Here is a 14,993-nt window from a genome sequence, read left to right as displayed (position 1 = left end):
TTACTTTCTTTTAACTAAATTTTAGATATATTATTCATTCAAAATTGTTAGAAACAAGTAATTTAACACTTATATTTTTTAATTATGAACCAAAATTCAATCTCAGATATTCAATTGCAAATAAAAATATCATATTTTATTTTTATAAAACCTCATTCGTGTGGTTCGGTGGTAAGAGTTGATCCACGCTTAAGTAAGATCAGGGGTTCGAATCCTGCCTTATGTATGCAGCCGCGTTAAATCTTGGGGTCAGCTACCCCATCCTTTGAGGTGCCTCCAACGTAACGAGAAGATTAATCATTGCTATCAATCTTAGATACTCAAACAAAAAAAAAATTATTTTTATAATGAGTCAACTCAATAAGAAAAAATTATAGTTCCTAATTATATATATAAAATTATATATATATATATATATATATTAGTGTTATGAATTACGATAAGAACAATGAGGAAACCACATACAACATGATAGGGGTCCTAAAGCTTTTGAATCACCATATATATCTCCAATATTGAAAATCCATATTTGCCCCCAACCCCACCTCCCCCCACCAAAAAACTAAAAATAAGATTCCCCCCTCCCCCACCCTCCAAACTCGGCCCTTACATTTCCTACATAAATGCAACAAAAGAGCTATTTTAGTTTTATAAATCTTTACTTTACATATTTAAAAACTCTTTGAATTTTAAAAGCTCTATACAAATTACTTTACAAATTAAAATCTTAAAATCAACATTTTATCATTTAGTTGATAGGATAATTTGACTTGTATTAACTCTTCCTAGTTCAATTATTTTCACATAACATAGTTTCAACAATGAAACTTATGAAGACAAAATTTCTTAATAAAATGAGATATGAGTTTCTTATGAATACTCTATATTTTTATTGAGAAGAATACTATAAAGAGTTATTATTATAGAAGAAATCGTGGAATAATTTTATCAAATTAAGAATTGAAAAATTAATGTCATAATCTTGATTCTTGATATCTAGTAATTTTTTTTATGTATTTTCTTAACATTAAAAGTAGTTATATTAAATTTCATGGAATATGTAATATATATTTTTTTTAAAACTGACATTTTTATTAGCATTATTTATTGTTAATTTTTTTAAGCTTAAAATATATTTTAGTTACTCAAATAGGTAGTGAATTTATTTTTGGCCTTCAAATTTAAAATTAATCTTTTAGTTTTTGTAACTTCAAGAAAAAAAGTTATTGTTTTAGTTTTATTTAAATGTCATTAATTAATTTAACAAATATAGCACACGTATTACTCATTCTATCGCACAAAATTTATATAATAATATTTTTGTTTTTAAAAATATTATATAAAACCTAATTATTACTATATATTTATCTTAATTTGTCATAATCAGTTATACTATCGATTATGCTATAAAGAATTAAAACAATATTATTAAAATTATAAAAACTAAAAATATAAATTTTGAATTTAAGATATGAAAGATAAAATTATCTTAAATTTAAGAGATTAAAAAAAATATTTTAAATTTTTATTTATCATGGGGAATTGGGGATAAATTTTTGCTTCTCTTAATTTTTTTTCTTCTAGTTTCGTCCTTAGGTGAGAAGGTGACGTCGTTAATCTAAAGCAAGACAGTTTTGGATATAAAAAAGGCTTACAAATATATTTATATTTATTGGATTCCAAAAATGAGTTAGGACTTAAATATGTCACCTATCATATGTGAGACATTGTCTTGTTTCACTCAACTAACTCCTTAAATTTTCAAAACTTACAATTTAAGTATTGAAAATGAAATAAAAAAATTAATAACATATATATTGACTACAAAAGTATTACCTTCATTTTTAAATAATTTTATTATCATACTTTTTAATTGAAATTCTAAATGACATCTAAATATAATTATTTATTTATTTATTAGAATTATAATGCCGATATGAGATTCAAATTTAAGATTTTGTATATTTTATCTCAACCTCTTGTTATTAAGGAGTCTTTAATGGTCTACATCTAAATATAATTTAATATATATTGAGGATTAAGTCCTTAGTGATCTATATCTAAATATAATTTAATACATGTTGAGGACTAAGTCTTTAGTGGTTTATATCTAAATATAATTTAATACATGTTGAGGACTAAGTCCTTAGTGGTTTACATCTAACTTGAGTTTTTATAGTATTAAGAATCCCTAATAATATGAGTTATGAATCCAACTCAATCTTATTAAACTAATTTGTAAAATAATGGTTGTTCTCCACTTATATACTTTTTAACTATTTAATCTCCAGTCAACGTGAAATTTAAGTTTTTTTTCCTAATACACTCTTTCACATCCAACCCTATTGAATTTGGTATGCAAATAAATGGTAGGCGATGTTTTTTTTAAGAATTTAGGATATAGGCAGGACTTAAATTTTTTTCAATACACCCTTTCATACTCAACACTATTGGGCTTGATATGTGTAAGTGGGTGACCTTTTTAGAGTAAATCTATATAGTTTTGATACCATCTTAGAATATGAATTATGGACGTAATTCAATCTTATAAAATCGATTTATAAAGTATTTTTCTCATTTATATACTCTTTACCTATTTTATTTTTAGTCGATATGTAACTTGAATTTTTTTTAATAGAATCCCTTTCTTTAATAAGTTTAATTTTCAGTATTAACTCGTCTTATTTATTTCTTACTTACGGTTAGAGATAGTATTTGAATATTATTTTTTGCTTGTGTTAATAATAAAATGTTGTTACCTTTTTCATTAGTTCTCATTATTTTCTTAATTGGCAGGAATTTAAGTCTTTACAAATGATTTTTGACCCATATATAATTTCGTTTGGAAGAGAATACTACTTCAATGGCATTTTGAAAGTTGAAACTATTTCCATACATATCCGTGGTTGTATTTGGACACGCTGTAAATTGTTTTTGGGTCACATCATTTGGGCCGGAATGCAAGATATACCAAAGCACTTCCAATGCAAGTTAGCTCAAATGGATTCTTTGTTTGTAACCCAAATCACTTTCCTAAATTTTTTACCACTTTTTTTATTTTTATTTTGAGTGAATTTTTTTTTTTTTTGGTTCGTTCCTGGAGTATCCACCGCCGACTGACTAATATCCTCGCTACGTTGGAGGCACCTCAAAAGGTGGGATAGCTGGCCCCAAGATTTAGCGCGGCTGCATACACAAGGCAGGATTCGAACCCCTGACCTTGTTTAAGCGTGGATCAACCCCTATCGCTGAACCACACGCTTGGAGTTATTTTGAGTGAATTTGATAACTCCGGAAAAAATATTTAGTTAAGATATGCTAATTAAACTCAATAGTAGTTCGTATACAAGTCATAATGACGGGAGATTACTCATTTACTCGAGTAATAAAAAGTAATGTCTATCATTTGGACAAAATTTAGCATCTTTAATCGAAATGGTGTAATATACTATCAAAAATTAATTAAAGTGTGTGTAATTTTTTTATAACAAAACCTAAAACGGTGTAATTAAGTTGCGGTTGAGAATAAACTTATGATTCGAGGAGAAAAGAAAGAGAGGTAATTAAGAGAATTATTTTTAGACATATAAAAGTATTTGTCAATAGAGATAGTAAAATAATACTTCATATGTATATTATATTATACTCGTTTCTGCCTGTTTATAAATGAGTAGATGCTTTTATTTGATAGTTTTTTTTTTTTTTTCCTCAGGGAAACATTTGATGAGGTCCATGAGGATTGAGAGGACCCGCTCATGTTTTGTAAGCATAATGGGAGATGATTTTGCCGCTGATCACGTTATTTCAAAATTTAATTCTTTTTAGTTTTTATAATTTAATAAATTTTACTTTTATTCTTTAGAATTTAATATATTTCATTTTAGTTTCTGCGAGTATGATTTTTGTTTCTATTTAGTCTTTATAATTTTTAAACCTAATTTTGTTCTAGGTGTTAAATTAAAGTAACTTAAGTACTCCTGGAAAGTTGTTAACACGTATATCACACGAAACTAGATCTTGAAATATTGATCTTGTCACTCATTTGGTATCGAAATCATGTTGAAGTTTATCCCTTAACAATTTTTTTTTCTTCTAATCAATTCCTTTTTTAATTTTTGATTAAAAAATAGTCTTTTATTTAGTTTAATTATCGTTCAATTGTTAAAGAAAATAAAAGACGTATCACATGGTTTTTCAAATTGTATGATTTGTTTTCATTCAATTACCAAAAAAAAAAGTACGATTTAATTAATATGTTACGAGTTTGGTCATCTATCACATGGTCGATTAAATAATTGAATAAAAATAAACAAAACGCAATAAAGGGATCTCAAATTTTAATTCATGTTATAATAGGATATCATAGTACTTAAAAGTGAGAAAATAATAATAAACAAATATTTAACATTTTTAAAAGAATAAACACCCACTTTAATATTTGACAAAGATATTTTTATTAAGATTATAAGTAGATCGGATTTGGATAAATTTCACCTTATCAAAATTTAATAAGTTGAATTTGTTAATTGAATTTGGTTGAGTCAATATGATTAATTTTTTTTTTAAGAAAATTAAATATTTTAAAATAGATGTAATATATTTGAACTTTATTGTAAATATAATTATTATCCTATAAAGTAAACATAGATACAAATTAAATTCTAAAATAAATTTGTTAATTTGTTACATTATTATCAATTTAAATAACCAATATTAGTTAATATAAAATAAATTTTAAAATAAATATGATGTGTTGTTACAGTTCTATCAATCGAAAAACACAAAATTTGTCACTGAATAAGAGGGTTAGTGAGTATTGTCTTGAATAAGTGACCATTCAGACAATAATAATAATTATAATAATAATAATAATAATAATAATATTATTATTATTATTATTATTATTATTCTAATATATACTGGGTCGAGTTGGGTTATGGGTAAAAAACACAAAACTCGCTACACAACTTGTATAATGTCAGATTTTAATTGAGTTTGGCTTAGGTTTGACTTGAACACTAAAAAAATATGATTCAAACTCATTAGATTAGTTTTGATCAATTTTGGTTTATGAATTACCCATGTCCACTTACACTCCTAATTTTTATGTGAGAATTAAAATGCAAAATCTTAACCCTTAAATTGAAATAAACAACTTAAATTAAAATATTACAAATAAAGTTATCACGTAATATCACTATCGTAATTGTCTTTATCATTGTTATTATTACTATCATCATTAGAATTGTTGTTACCACTGTTGATGTCACTATCACAATTATTATTGTTGTCATTGTCGTCGCATCACCACTATCACCACCATGTTGTCACTGTTACCACCACCATGTCATTATTGTCATTAAAATGATAGGGACAACGGTAGTGGTAACAATAGTGGTAGTGATGGTAATTGTAACAATGATAGTGGTGACAATGATGTTGAAGGGTGAGTGAGTAAGAAAATTTTGAAAAATTAATCTAAATAGTAAGATATCACAATATATTTTATTTAATTTGATGATTGAAAGTGATAATTATTATTCTCACATAAAAATGTCATTTTATTCACGTCATATCTATCTATGTATCTCTCTCTCTATATATAGATAGATATGTAGATAAGGAATCAACTTATTCAAAGAATAAATCTACTTATGCTTATCTTATTTAATAACTCATATTTTATATACAATCGTCAAATTAAAAATTCTTAATGAATAAATTAAATTTGTCAAATTTTAAAAATTTAAAAATTATTTAATATTTTATATTATTAATTTAAATTAATAAATAATTATAAAAGTATAAATGTAGATGAATTCCAATTGTTCATCCACAACTAGAAGTCATATTTATGTCACTACATTTTTGTCTTTTGATCCACATTTATTGTAGTTGCATATATAGATCGCAGATGTACACAAAATACAACACATTGGCCAGATGTAAAACATGAAGAAACAACAAAATTTGATTTTTTTTTTTAATTTGGCCTCAGATGTTTGAACCCTACTCCTATGGGAAGTTAAAAACCTTTTAACCCACCGCACCATTGTGATTCAACTTATATATAAAAGATTTTCCGTAAAAATTTAATATTCATTTGTAATTCAACTAGTAATCTGTTAATTCTAATATGATATCCTGACCAAATTGATGATAGATCCAGTTATAATGGTATTGCTTATTTATTTATTTATTTATTTATTTATTTTACCTGGCACTACTGCAACCCATTTCAGTTGCCGCCACACATTATTTACAAACCATTCTATACTCCAATACTTAAAAAATGGACCAAGGGATTCCATTCTTTTTTTCATATAGTAATTAAGTTCATCCCTTATGTTTTTTTTACTTTTATATTTTTCATGTGCAAAGACTACAACAACACAAGTATCCTATATATATAATTAATGAAGAACATCACCATGCCAGGCTTGAATTAGCACAATCGTGCTAAACTTAAAGCCAACACGGCCTGTGTTGACTTATAGCGTGACGTTTCCGTCTTCGGAAAGTGGTCAATCTCAACACACACTTAGTAGGAGAGTATGATTGTGCTGAATTGCAGCAGATCGGTGCCATAATATTTTGAAGGCAACACGTCCCTCACTGCTGCTAAAGAAGCATGGTCGTGCTAACAACCAACATGACTGTGCTAATACTTTGGACCTTTTTTATGTATCCAAAAAGGTGTAAATTTTAGGGGTTTCATTCTTTTCTTACCTTTGTTTCTGAAAATACTATATTTTTCTAAAGAGCTTTGAGAGTGAAACTGTGGAATTATGGGAGGAAAGCCGAGACTTAAGGAGGGGTAACTACTTGAAACAGTTCTTCTCCTTTTACCAATTTTTGATGTCTTATGTTGTAACTTTATGCTCAATGTCTGTCATGTCTAGTTAAATTACTTTTTAGGGGGTAACATGCAGGTTGGATCGCTGATCTCCAATATTAATTTAAATTCAACCTTTTTGTTATTTGATTGGATTCTCTTACTATTTTAATTTGTGCAAGGAATCGATCACTTTGCAAATTATGTTACATGACCAATATTCGTTATAAGAAAACCGTAAGATAATCAAGTTTAAAAGCTTGCATGAACAAATTGACTTTCTAAACTTCATTTTAAGTTAATTATTTTAACGATCCTCTCATTTCTTCATGTTTTCTGCTGTATGAATCAGGCTAAATTTTAATCCTTTTATCTTCTTTTTTTAATTCATTTTCATTCTCCATCTTTTAAAATATTTATTTGGGTAATTTATTGATTAAAATTTTTAAAATAATGATTATTTTTATGTTTGAGACATGATTTTGAATTAATTTTTTTTACTGATTCAAAACCTAAAACTTGTTTAATTAAATTTACTTATATGAAAATTATTGAATGCAATTGAAGTTCACATAAAGATGTGTTATAAACATAACGGACATCGTATAAAAATAAGCCTAGAAGGAAATTGAAAATTTCAAAAAAATTAATTTGATATTATTTTCTACTTGCTCGTGAGATATATTTTCACATAATTTTCACATGTTTGGAGTCCTTTTGAATTTGAGTACATTAATTGAGTTCCAAAGTTTTCACATAGATGAATCTATACTAAAAGTTTCATATATTGAATTAGTCTAAAATTAATTCAAACTTGTAGTGCAAAATTGAAAATGATCATTGTTTTAAAAAGACAAAAATTATCCAAATATAAAAGATAAATAATAAAAACAAACATTTTAACATAAAAACAACCAAAATGTATTAAAAAAATAAAATAAATGATCAAAAGTATAGTTTAATCTATGAATTACTATATGACCAATTTACGAATTGATATTTGGTAAAAAAATTTAATTTTTATGATCAATAGTAATTAACAACTTGAGAGGTAAAACTGACAATCTAAATTAGGGTTTAAATACTAAATTAAGATTAAGAAATTAAAGTCATAAATATAATATTTTCTAAATCTTGAATCATGTAACAATTCAATAAGTTCTTATATTTAACAGTTGAACAACTATGCAGTAAAAAAAAATCTAATTACTTAAAATTAGCATGCAAACAGTTTTTGTATATCTGTGTGTGTGTGTGTATTTTAATAGTTGAACAACTATGCAGTAAAAATCATAAATCTAATTACTTAGAATTAGCATGCAAACAGTAAAAAATATAAATCTAATTACTTAGAATTAGCATGCAAACAGTTTCTGTATATCTATGCAACAATATATATATATATATATATATATATATATATATATATATATATATATATATATATATGTGTGTGTGTATGTGTGTGTTAACAGTTGAACAACTATGCAGTAAAAAACATAAATCTAATTAACACGCACACACGCACACACGCACACACACACACACGCACACACACGCTAATTGCTAATTCTAATAAACATCACATCTCCAACATCACCCTCAAAAGTCTTGCTTGCCCTCTAGCCTAATCTTGATATACTCTTATTAATATGTTTATCACAATCCAACAATAAGAAAAATGAAATGATAAGCTCGTAAACAAGAAATCAACATAAATAATATAGAATAAATTAAGCTAACTATAATACAATCAAACCCTAAACACAACTCAACTACGACCTAATGCCCAATTTAGTCATCCAAAATAACATTTCAATACAACTTCTCCACTTAACATACATATCATCATTCAACTTTCAACACATAACTTACTTGCATGTCCACTTAGCAACTATCCAACGCATCAACATGATATAAGAATAACACATCAACTTACAACTCAATATAAATTAGCAACATATCAACTGAAACAACACTGCAACATAACAACACAACAACACAATGTGCCATTATGTATTTTAACTAAGAGATCTCTTACAACATAGTGAACAATATTAGTGAATTAATATTACCGAACCAACTTAACGCTATAATCTTTTTGGTTTTGCTAGATCAACAAAAAATTTGGGTATCAATCTACAACACAACATGATTTATCAAGTTTTGCCACTTAAACTAGGAAAGTCCAGTATCCCTTATTAAGAGTAGAACAACTTAGGTGTGAGCTAACCACAATCTTAGCATGCATATCTAAGTCTATAGGGAATTATCCCATTAATTATCCTCCAAATACTACCCACCTTTCCAGTACTTAGTTAGAAATTTTGGCCCCCAACCTTGTACCTTTCTTGATTGGTCACTTTTAAATCAATATGACTCGACCTGACCCCATACAATATTAACTAAGAACCTATAAGAGATTCAACATTCTACTTTAAGAAAGAATTATACTCAAGAAGGTAGGAGGCCTTTGGCTCATTCATGCTCGGTGTTAATCCTCCCACTCTTGACTTCAATGAGACAAAGAATCTTAGTGTAAACCATGCTTTACACCCCTAAGCCTACGCCAAGTGTCATCTAGGCAGAGAGTCTTTTTGCCTAATCCACGTCTGATGCTACATTACCTGCGCTCAATGTTGTCAAGGTAGAGAGTCATTGACTTGATCGTGCTCAACATCACTCATCTAGTGTCCGACATCACTAAGTCAGAGAGCTCACAGGCAATCATGTTCGACATCCCTCAATGTAATCAAGTTAGAGAGCTCCTAACTGACTCACGCTTAATGCTACCTGTCCCACACCCGATGTCAATGAGATAGAGAACCAATGACATGCATAACACTCGACACCATGAAGTTATGCTTGATGTGAAGACGATTTCAACACTTGGTACAATCATGATTTGGCTCTAATCACCTGAAAACTCAGCCCCAAATTAACATGCAACTCACAAAAACACATGTATACTACACAAGCAACTCAATTTCACTTAGAAGAACAACATGCAACAACAAATGAGTACAATTCATCAGTTTTCTCCTCATCTCACCAAGAACAACAAAAAACCAAAACAAGAAGATTTTTAACTCACTCATTAGCAACACAACCACAAAAAGATTAATCCATGTGACATTCATTATATACAACACATCAAGATCAACTCTACAAGCTTCTCTTACCTTGGATCTTCCAAAAAAGAAGAAGAAAATAAAGAATGCATGCAGAACACGAATCCTCGACTTTTGTCATATAACGACTCCTAAATATGATTCTTAGCTTTGAGACTTTGCATCTCAGCTCAACTCTTACTAATGGTGCTCTAGGAAAAAATTGGAGTCAATTTGTGAAGTCATAAGGAGAAGGTTTCCTTTGGCTATAAAGCTTTTCTATTTAGTTTCTCTTTAAATTTTTTCAAGAAAATAAATTTATAAAGTTCAAATCTTAAGAAATTTTATGCTTTTTCCTAAACTTGGTTAATAATAATTTCAGCTTAAAATAATTGCTAAACAACTAAACTCATAAAAATTCATTAAATCCTTAAGATTTTACAACATTAAAATTATAAATCATTTAATCATTTAATTATAAATTAAACAATCCTAAGACTCACAATATTATAATTTAAACTCACTTGATTTTATGTTTAAAATTAAAGTTTTTACAATTACAATAATATTATTTTCTACTTAAAATTGGGTTTCAAATAAGAGAACCTATGATAGATCAATAATTATGATTTTAATCTTTTATGTTTGATATTTGAACTTTAACTAATTATTAGTATTGTAATAAGATATACTTTCTTTTTAGGATATTTTTAACACAACACGAGAAAATAGAGGAACATGTAAGCTTTCAATGTTACCAGACCAATTTTTAGTGGTTTAATAATCAACACAAATTATGGTGAACGTACACTATCAATTTTTATAGTTGTTCGTATGTGAACTAAAAAAAAAATGTAATTTCCACTATAAAGAACAAAACAAAAAAAATTATACAAATATAAAAATCAAACAAATAGTTAAACTATAATATTATTTGTAAATAATTACAAAAAAGGAAAAATAATCATCTTATTATTATTAAATAAGATATAACTAAACAAAAATGCATCAATAATTTATTTTAAAAAATGCTAACGAAATTCTCTTTTATATTTTTTTAACACAATCATTATTATTAATTAAAATCTGTTAAAAATTAAAAATTAGACAAGTCTGGCATCTTGTTTAATAACTTTTTTTTAATTAGTAATGAGACTAACTAAAAAAATCTGATTTTTAATACTTTTCTATCAATAATTAAAAAAAAGAAGTGATAGGGAAAGTATTAATAACATTCATTTGTCTTGTTTACAGATATTTACGAATATTATCCATAATGTGATTATTTAGTGAATAAGGAAAGATGGTTTGGTTATTTAGTAATTTTGCAATTGCAATGGAAAAATGGATTAAGTAATAAAATAATGAAAGCATAAAGGCATTGAGATTGACATTGAATGGATTGAGAGAATGTGGCATGAAGAAGGGAAGTTCTATAGAAAGCCCAACATATATTGGGAAGCCAAGGCCCTTTCTCTCTCTTAATATGTTTTTATAAAAAAGGGTTTCTATATGCGTGCTCACCGCACCTCCCAAAAGCAAGATATACTCTTTGGACTTTCCATTATTCTTTGGAAATATATTATATATGCCCATACATACCCTATTTTTTAGCACCCTTTCTCTCTCTCCTCTCTCTTCGCCTTTCTCTTTCTCTCTCTTTCAGATTTCTGTCTCTCTCATCTTTCTCTCTCCGGAAGGGCAAACCCTAAAGACCGTTTGCACCCACCAAGTAAGTTTTCTCTCTCCTATCTCACCTCTTTCTCTCTCTCTCTCTCTCCCCGCTCTCTCTTTCTCTCTCCCTCTCTTTCCTTAAAAATTTGAATACATGGGTCCTTCTTCTACCGTTCAGTCTCCATATAAATAATTTCTTCTACGAATTTGTTTTTTCTTCGCCATTACGACTCGGATCTATTCCCAATTTTTGGAACCCTAAAATGGGAATTGGGGATCTGCGAGCCGTGAGAGTCCTTTCTCTGTGTGTTGTTTTGTTCACGGGAAAATGTGGGAATCGTAATGGTGTTCAGATCCTGGGGTTTTTATTCTGTGGCGATTAGATCGCCAAAGTTTCGATTTTTTTACTTGGAAGCGGCGAATCTGGACCTGTATGAGCCTGATTTGAGAATTTGGCTGTGGTAATCTTAAACTTTTTTGGTTTTTGTTTAATGTGATTTTGTTTTTGTTTTTGTTTTTGTTTTTATGTATTTTCTCATTTTACAATTAGATTACATGGTGTTTTGTCAATGTTTGTTTTGGCTGTTTAAGTTATCGTTTGTGTTTTTTTTTTTTTTTCTAGTTCGTGCTATGTTGCTTGCTTTGTTTAAGATTTTAATTTTAATGATGGACATTGAGATGGGAAGAAGAAGAAGAAGAAGCGAAAGACATGGTTTGAAGCAATATGATTCTTTGTTTCCTGTTGTGTGTAGTTGTGATGGATGATGATGTGTTGAACATGCCCAATTGGGGTTACTATGAACCCTTCAGAGGGGGACATCTTGGTCTGCAGCTCATGCCTGGAATGAATGATCGAGACACAAAGCCATTTTTGCCTGGTCGTGATCCTCCTATGTTAATGGGTGCAAATGGAACTTTTCACCCACGGGATTGTGTTGTTTCCGAAGCATCAATTCCATTGAATTATGTCAGAGATAATTGGATAAGCCAGAGGGATAGGTTTTTCAATATGCAGCCCCCAAATCCTAATTATACTGTTCTTCCAGAGACATCAGGAGCTCCTTCCTTGCAAATTATACAGCCACCTGATACATCAAGGGATGAGAAGGTGGATAGAGTTGAAGAGTTAGTTGTCAAAAAGGAAGCTGGTCAGCCGAAGAAAAGGCAAACTAGGGGTGCTCTGACTACCCCAAAAGCTAAGAAACCTAGGAAGCCAAAGGATAATAGCAATGTTTCAGTTCAACGTGTGAAGCCACCAAAGAAGACTATGGAGCTTGTTATTAATGGAATTGATATGGACATTTCTGGTCTACCCATTCCAGTTTGTTCGTGCACTGGGGCTCCTCAGCAGTGTTATCGTTGGGGCTGCGGAGGTTGGCAGTCGGCTTGTTGCACCACAAATGTGTCGATATATCCCTTGCCTATGAGCATGAAAAGGCGTGGTGCAAGGATAGCTGGGCGGAAAATGAGTCAAGGTGCTTTTAAAAAGGTCTTAGAGAAACTTGCAGCTGAAGGTTATAATTTTGCTAACCCTATTGATCTGAAGACTCATTGGGCCAGACATGGCACCAACAAGTTTGTCACGATCAGGTAGATAGGTTCTGCTGAGACACATGACATTTGGTCTGTTTCACCTGTATATACACCTGTGTGGTCTTTCACACAGATGTTGAGTTATTTGTTATCCAAGAATTTTCTGTTGTGGTACTTCTTCTACCTAAAATTTGGATATTCCAGTTCTTTTGTTCTTTTTCCCTCTTCGGCTTATGTGATAAGGGACAACCATTTTATATGGCATCAGCATTTATGTAGATGAGTTATAACTAGATAGACTAGTTTTGGATGATTCTCATTCACATTTTAATTTAAAATTATCATCATTTTTCAATGCTTTGAATTTTTATGAATTATCGTATCATCATTCCTTTGGCTTATTGGTTTGTCAATTACACATTACCTTTGTTTCTTTGGTTTAGCCCTTCAGTTTTCAAGTTGTTTATGGTTCATAAACAATCCTACAAGTGTTTCTACTTGAAATGTGTTCCATTAGGTGTACATAATCTTTCAGTTGGAGTTTTACTAGACCCCAGTTTTATCTGACAATTCCTCTTAAAGAGTCCTTCAGGGTTTGAGGTTGATCAACGGGGGTAGTAGCCTATCCCTCTCCTATAGTCACACCCTATACGGTATCATTGTATTCTTTGTGGTTTACTATGTTAATTTTGGATGAATTTGTACTGTTTGTTGTCAAATTAATTCAGTGGTATTGTCCATAGAATTAGTCACATACTCTGTTTCTTCATGATTCTATACCATATTAGTGTCTCTTTATATTATCTATTTCTCAGTCTTGTTCTGAAAAGTCTAGAGACATAATGGGAAATAATAGAATGGAAAGGTTGTTCCCCTAAATCTGGTTGAACTATATTTTTGTACAGGGAAGTTGATTTTTTTTTTTGAGTTCCCCCCTAACACAATTGAAAGGCAATAATAGATGTCTAGTGACTATGCTATCTAGCAATTTTTCTGTGCCTCAAATTGTTAACTATAACAATGAATTGAATAAAGAGGCATAAGTAGATTACCAACGATCCTTTTTACTCTGAATAGAATGCCAATTGGGCTCTTATTTTAGTTGGTTTTTGTGAGACAGTAGTGGCATTAAGTAAGCTATTACCGATTCAAAATTAGGAAGTTGGTTTTCATAGGTTGTCATATTATTTGCTAAGCATAGGATATACTTTCTTAGAGATATAGTCAGAATCTGATGGCAATAGCTGGCAATGTTGACTTCAAATAAAAATATTCTCTAAATAGGAAAATCCACCGATACATTTAAACCCGTTTAGCACAAATCTAACTGTTAATAAAAGGTTTTTTTTTTTTTTTTTTTTGAGATTTAATGGTTTACCAGGAACAGGAAGAGAAGACATTTGACCCGAAAAAGAAAAAGAAAAAAAGAAGTGAAAAAGAGAAGTCAGAAGAAGATTATGATACCTAACAAAAACTAATGGTTCGAGAGGAAGGGGCTGGTTTAGTGAAATAGTTTTTTTTTTTGTCTAATGGTTAATATTTAATAAAGAGCAGTTCTTCAAAAGATGTCAACATATGTAATTGTAATTCCATAATAAGACATTTATTAGTTTTTAATTAAGCAGACAGTTCTTTCAAATTTAATAAATAAGAGAGAAGCAAGTTGTAAGGGGGATTGGGAAATCATTTACGAGTACATTATTTACATATCTACACATCTCATTAAATGTTTTGGAATTAGTCAAACATATTTTCCTCTTCATATTCATGTACTGTTTCTTTTTAAAAGTTAATTTTTTCTTTTTATATTATGAGTATTTTTTTTCTTCCATATTTCGATC

General features: G+C 29.1%; 1 protein-coding gene across 3 annotated transcripts; it reads left to right on the top strand.

Annotated features, from left to right (window-relative positions):
• Nucleotides 1-11,475: 11,475 nt before the first annotated feature.
• Nucleotides 11,476-13,373, top strand: LOC109805238 (protein BASIC PENTACYSTEINE2). Of its 3 annotated transcripts, none has more exons than XM_083068872.1 (2): nucleotides 11,476-11,677; nucleotides 12,242-13,373. In XM_083068872.1, exon 2 carries the CDS (start codon nucleotides 12,344-12,346, stop codon nucleotides 13,211-13,213), a length of 870 nt encoding a protein of 289 aa, XP_082924998.1. In that variant the 5' UTR covers nucleotides 11,476-11,677; nucleotides 12,242-12,343; the 3' UTR covers nucleotides 13,214-13,373. The 3 variants fall into 3 exon arrangements, with proteins under 3 accessions (XP_082924998.1, XP_020222843.1, XP_020222844.1); XM_020367254.2 differs by having other exon boundaries at nucleotides 11,478-11,677; nucleotides 12,372-13,373; XM_020367255.2 differs by lacking the exon at nucleotides 11,476-11,677 and adding an exon at nucleotides 11,687-12,080 and having other exon boundaries at nucleotides 12,372-13,373.
• Nucleotides 13,374-14,993: the final 1,620 nt, after the last annotated feature.

This window comes from Cajanus cajan, chromosome 2 (genome assembly GCF_000230855.2).
Source record: "Cajanus cajan strain Asha chromosome 2, NIPB_CcT2T_4, whole genome shotgun sequence".
Taxonomy (NCBI): domain Eukaryota; kingdom Viridiplantae; phylum Streptophyta; class Magnoliopsida; order Fabales; family Fabaceae; genus Cajanus; species Cajanus cajan.
Note: the sequence above shows the minus strand (reverse complement) of the source record. Positions and strands in the feature narration are given on the sequence as shown.

What these genes read in the sequence shown, in the direction of transcription:
- LOC109805238 (XM_083068872.1), top strand. Translation starts at nt 12,344, where the DNA reads ATGATTCTTTGTTTCCTGTTGTGTGTAGTTGTGATGGATGATGATGTG.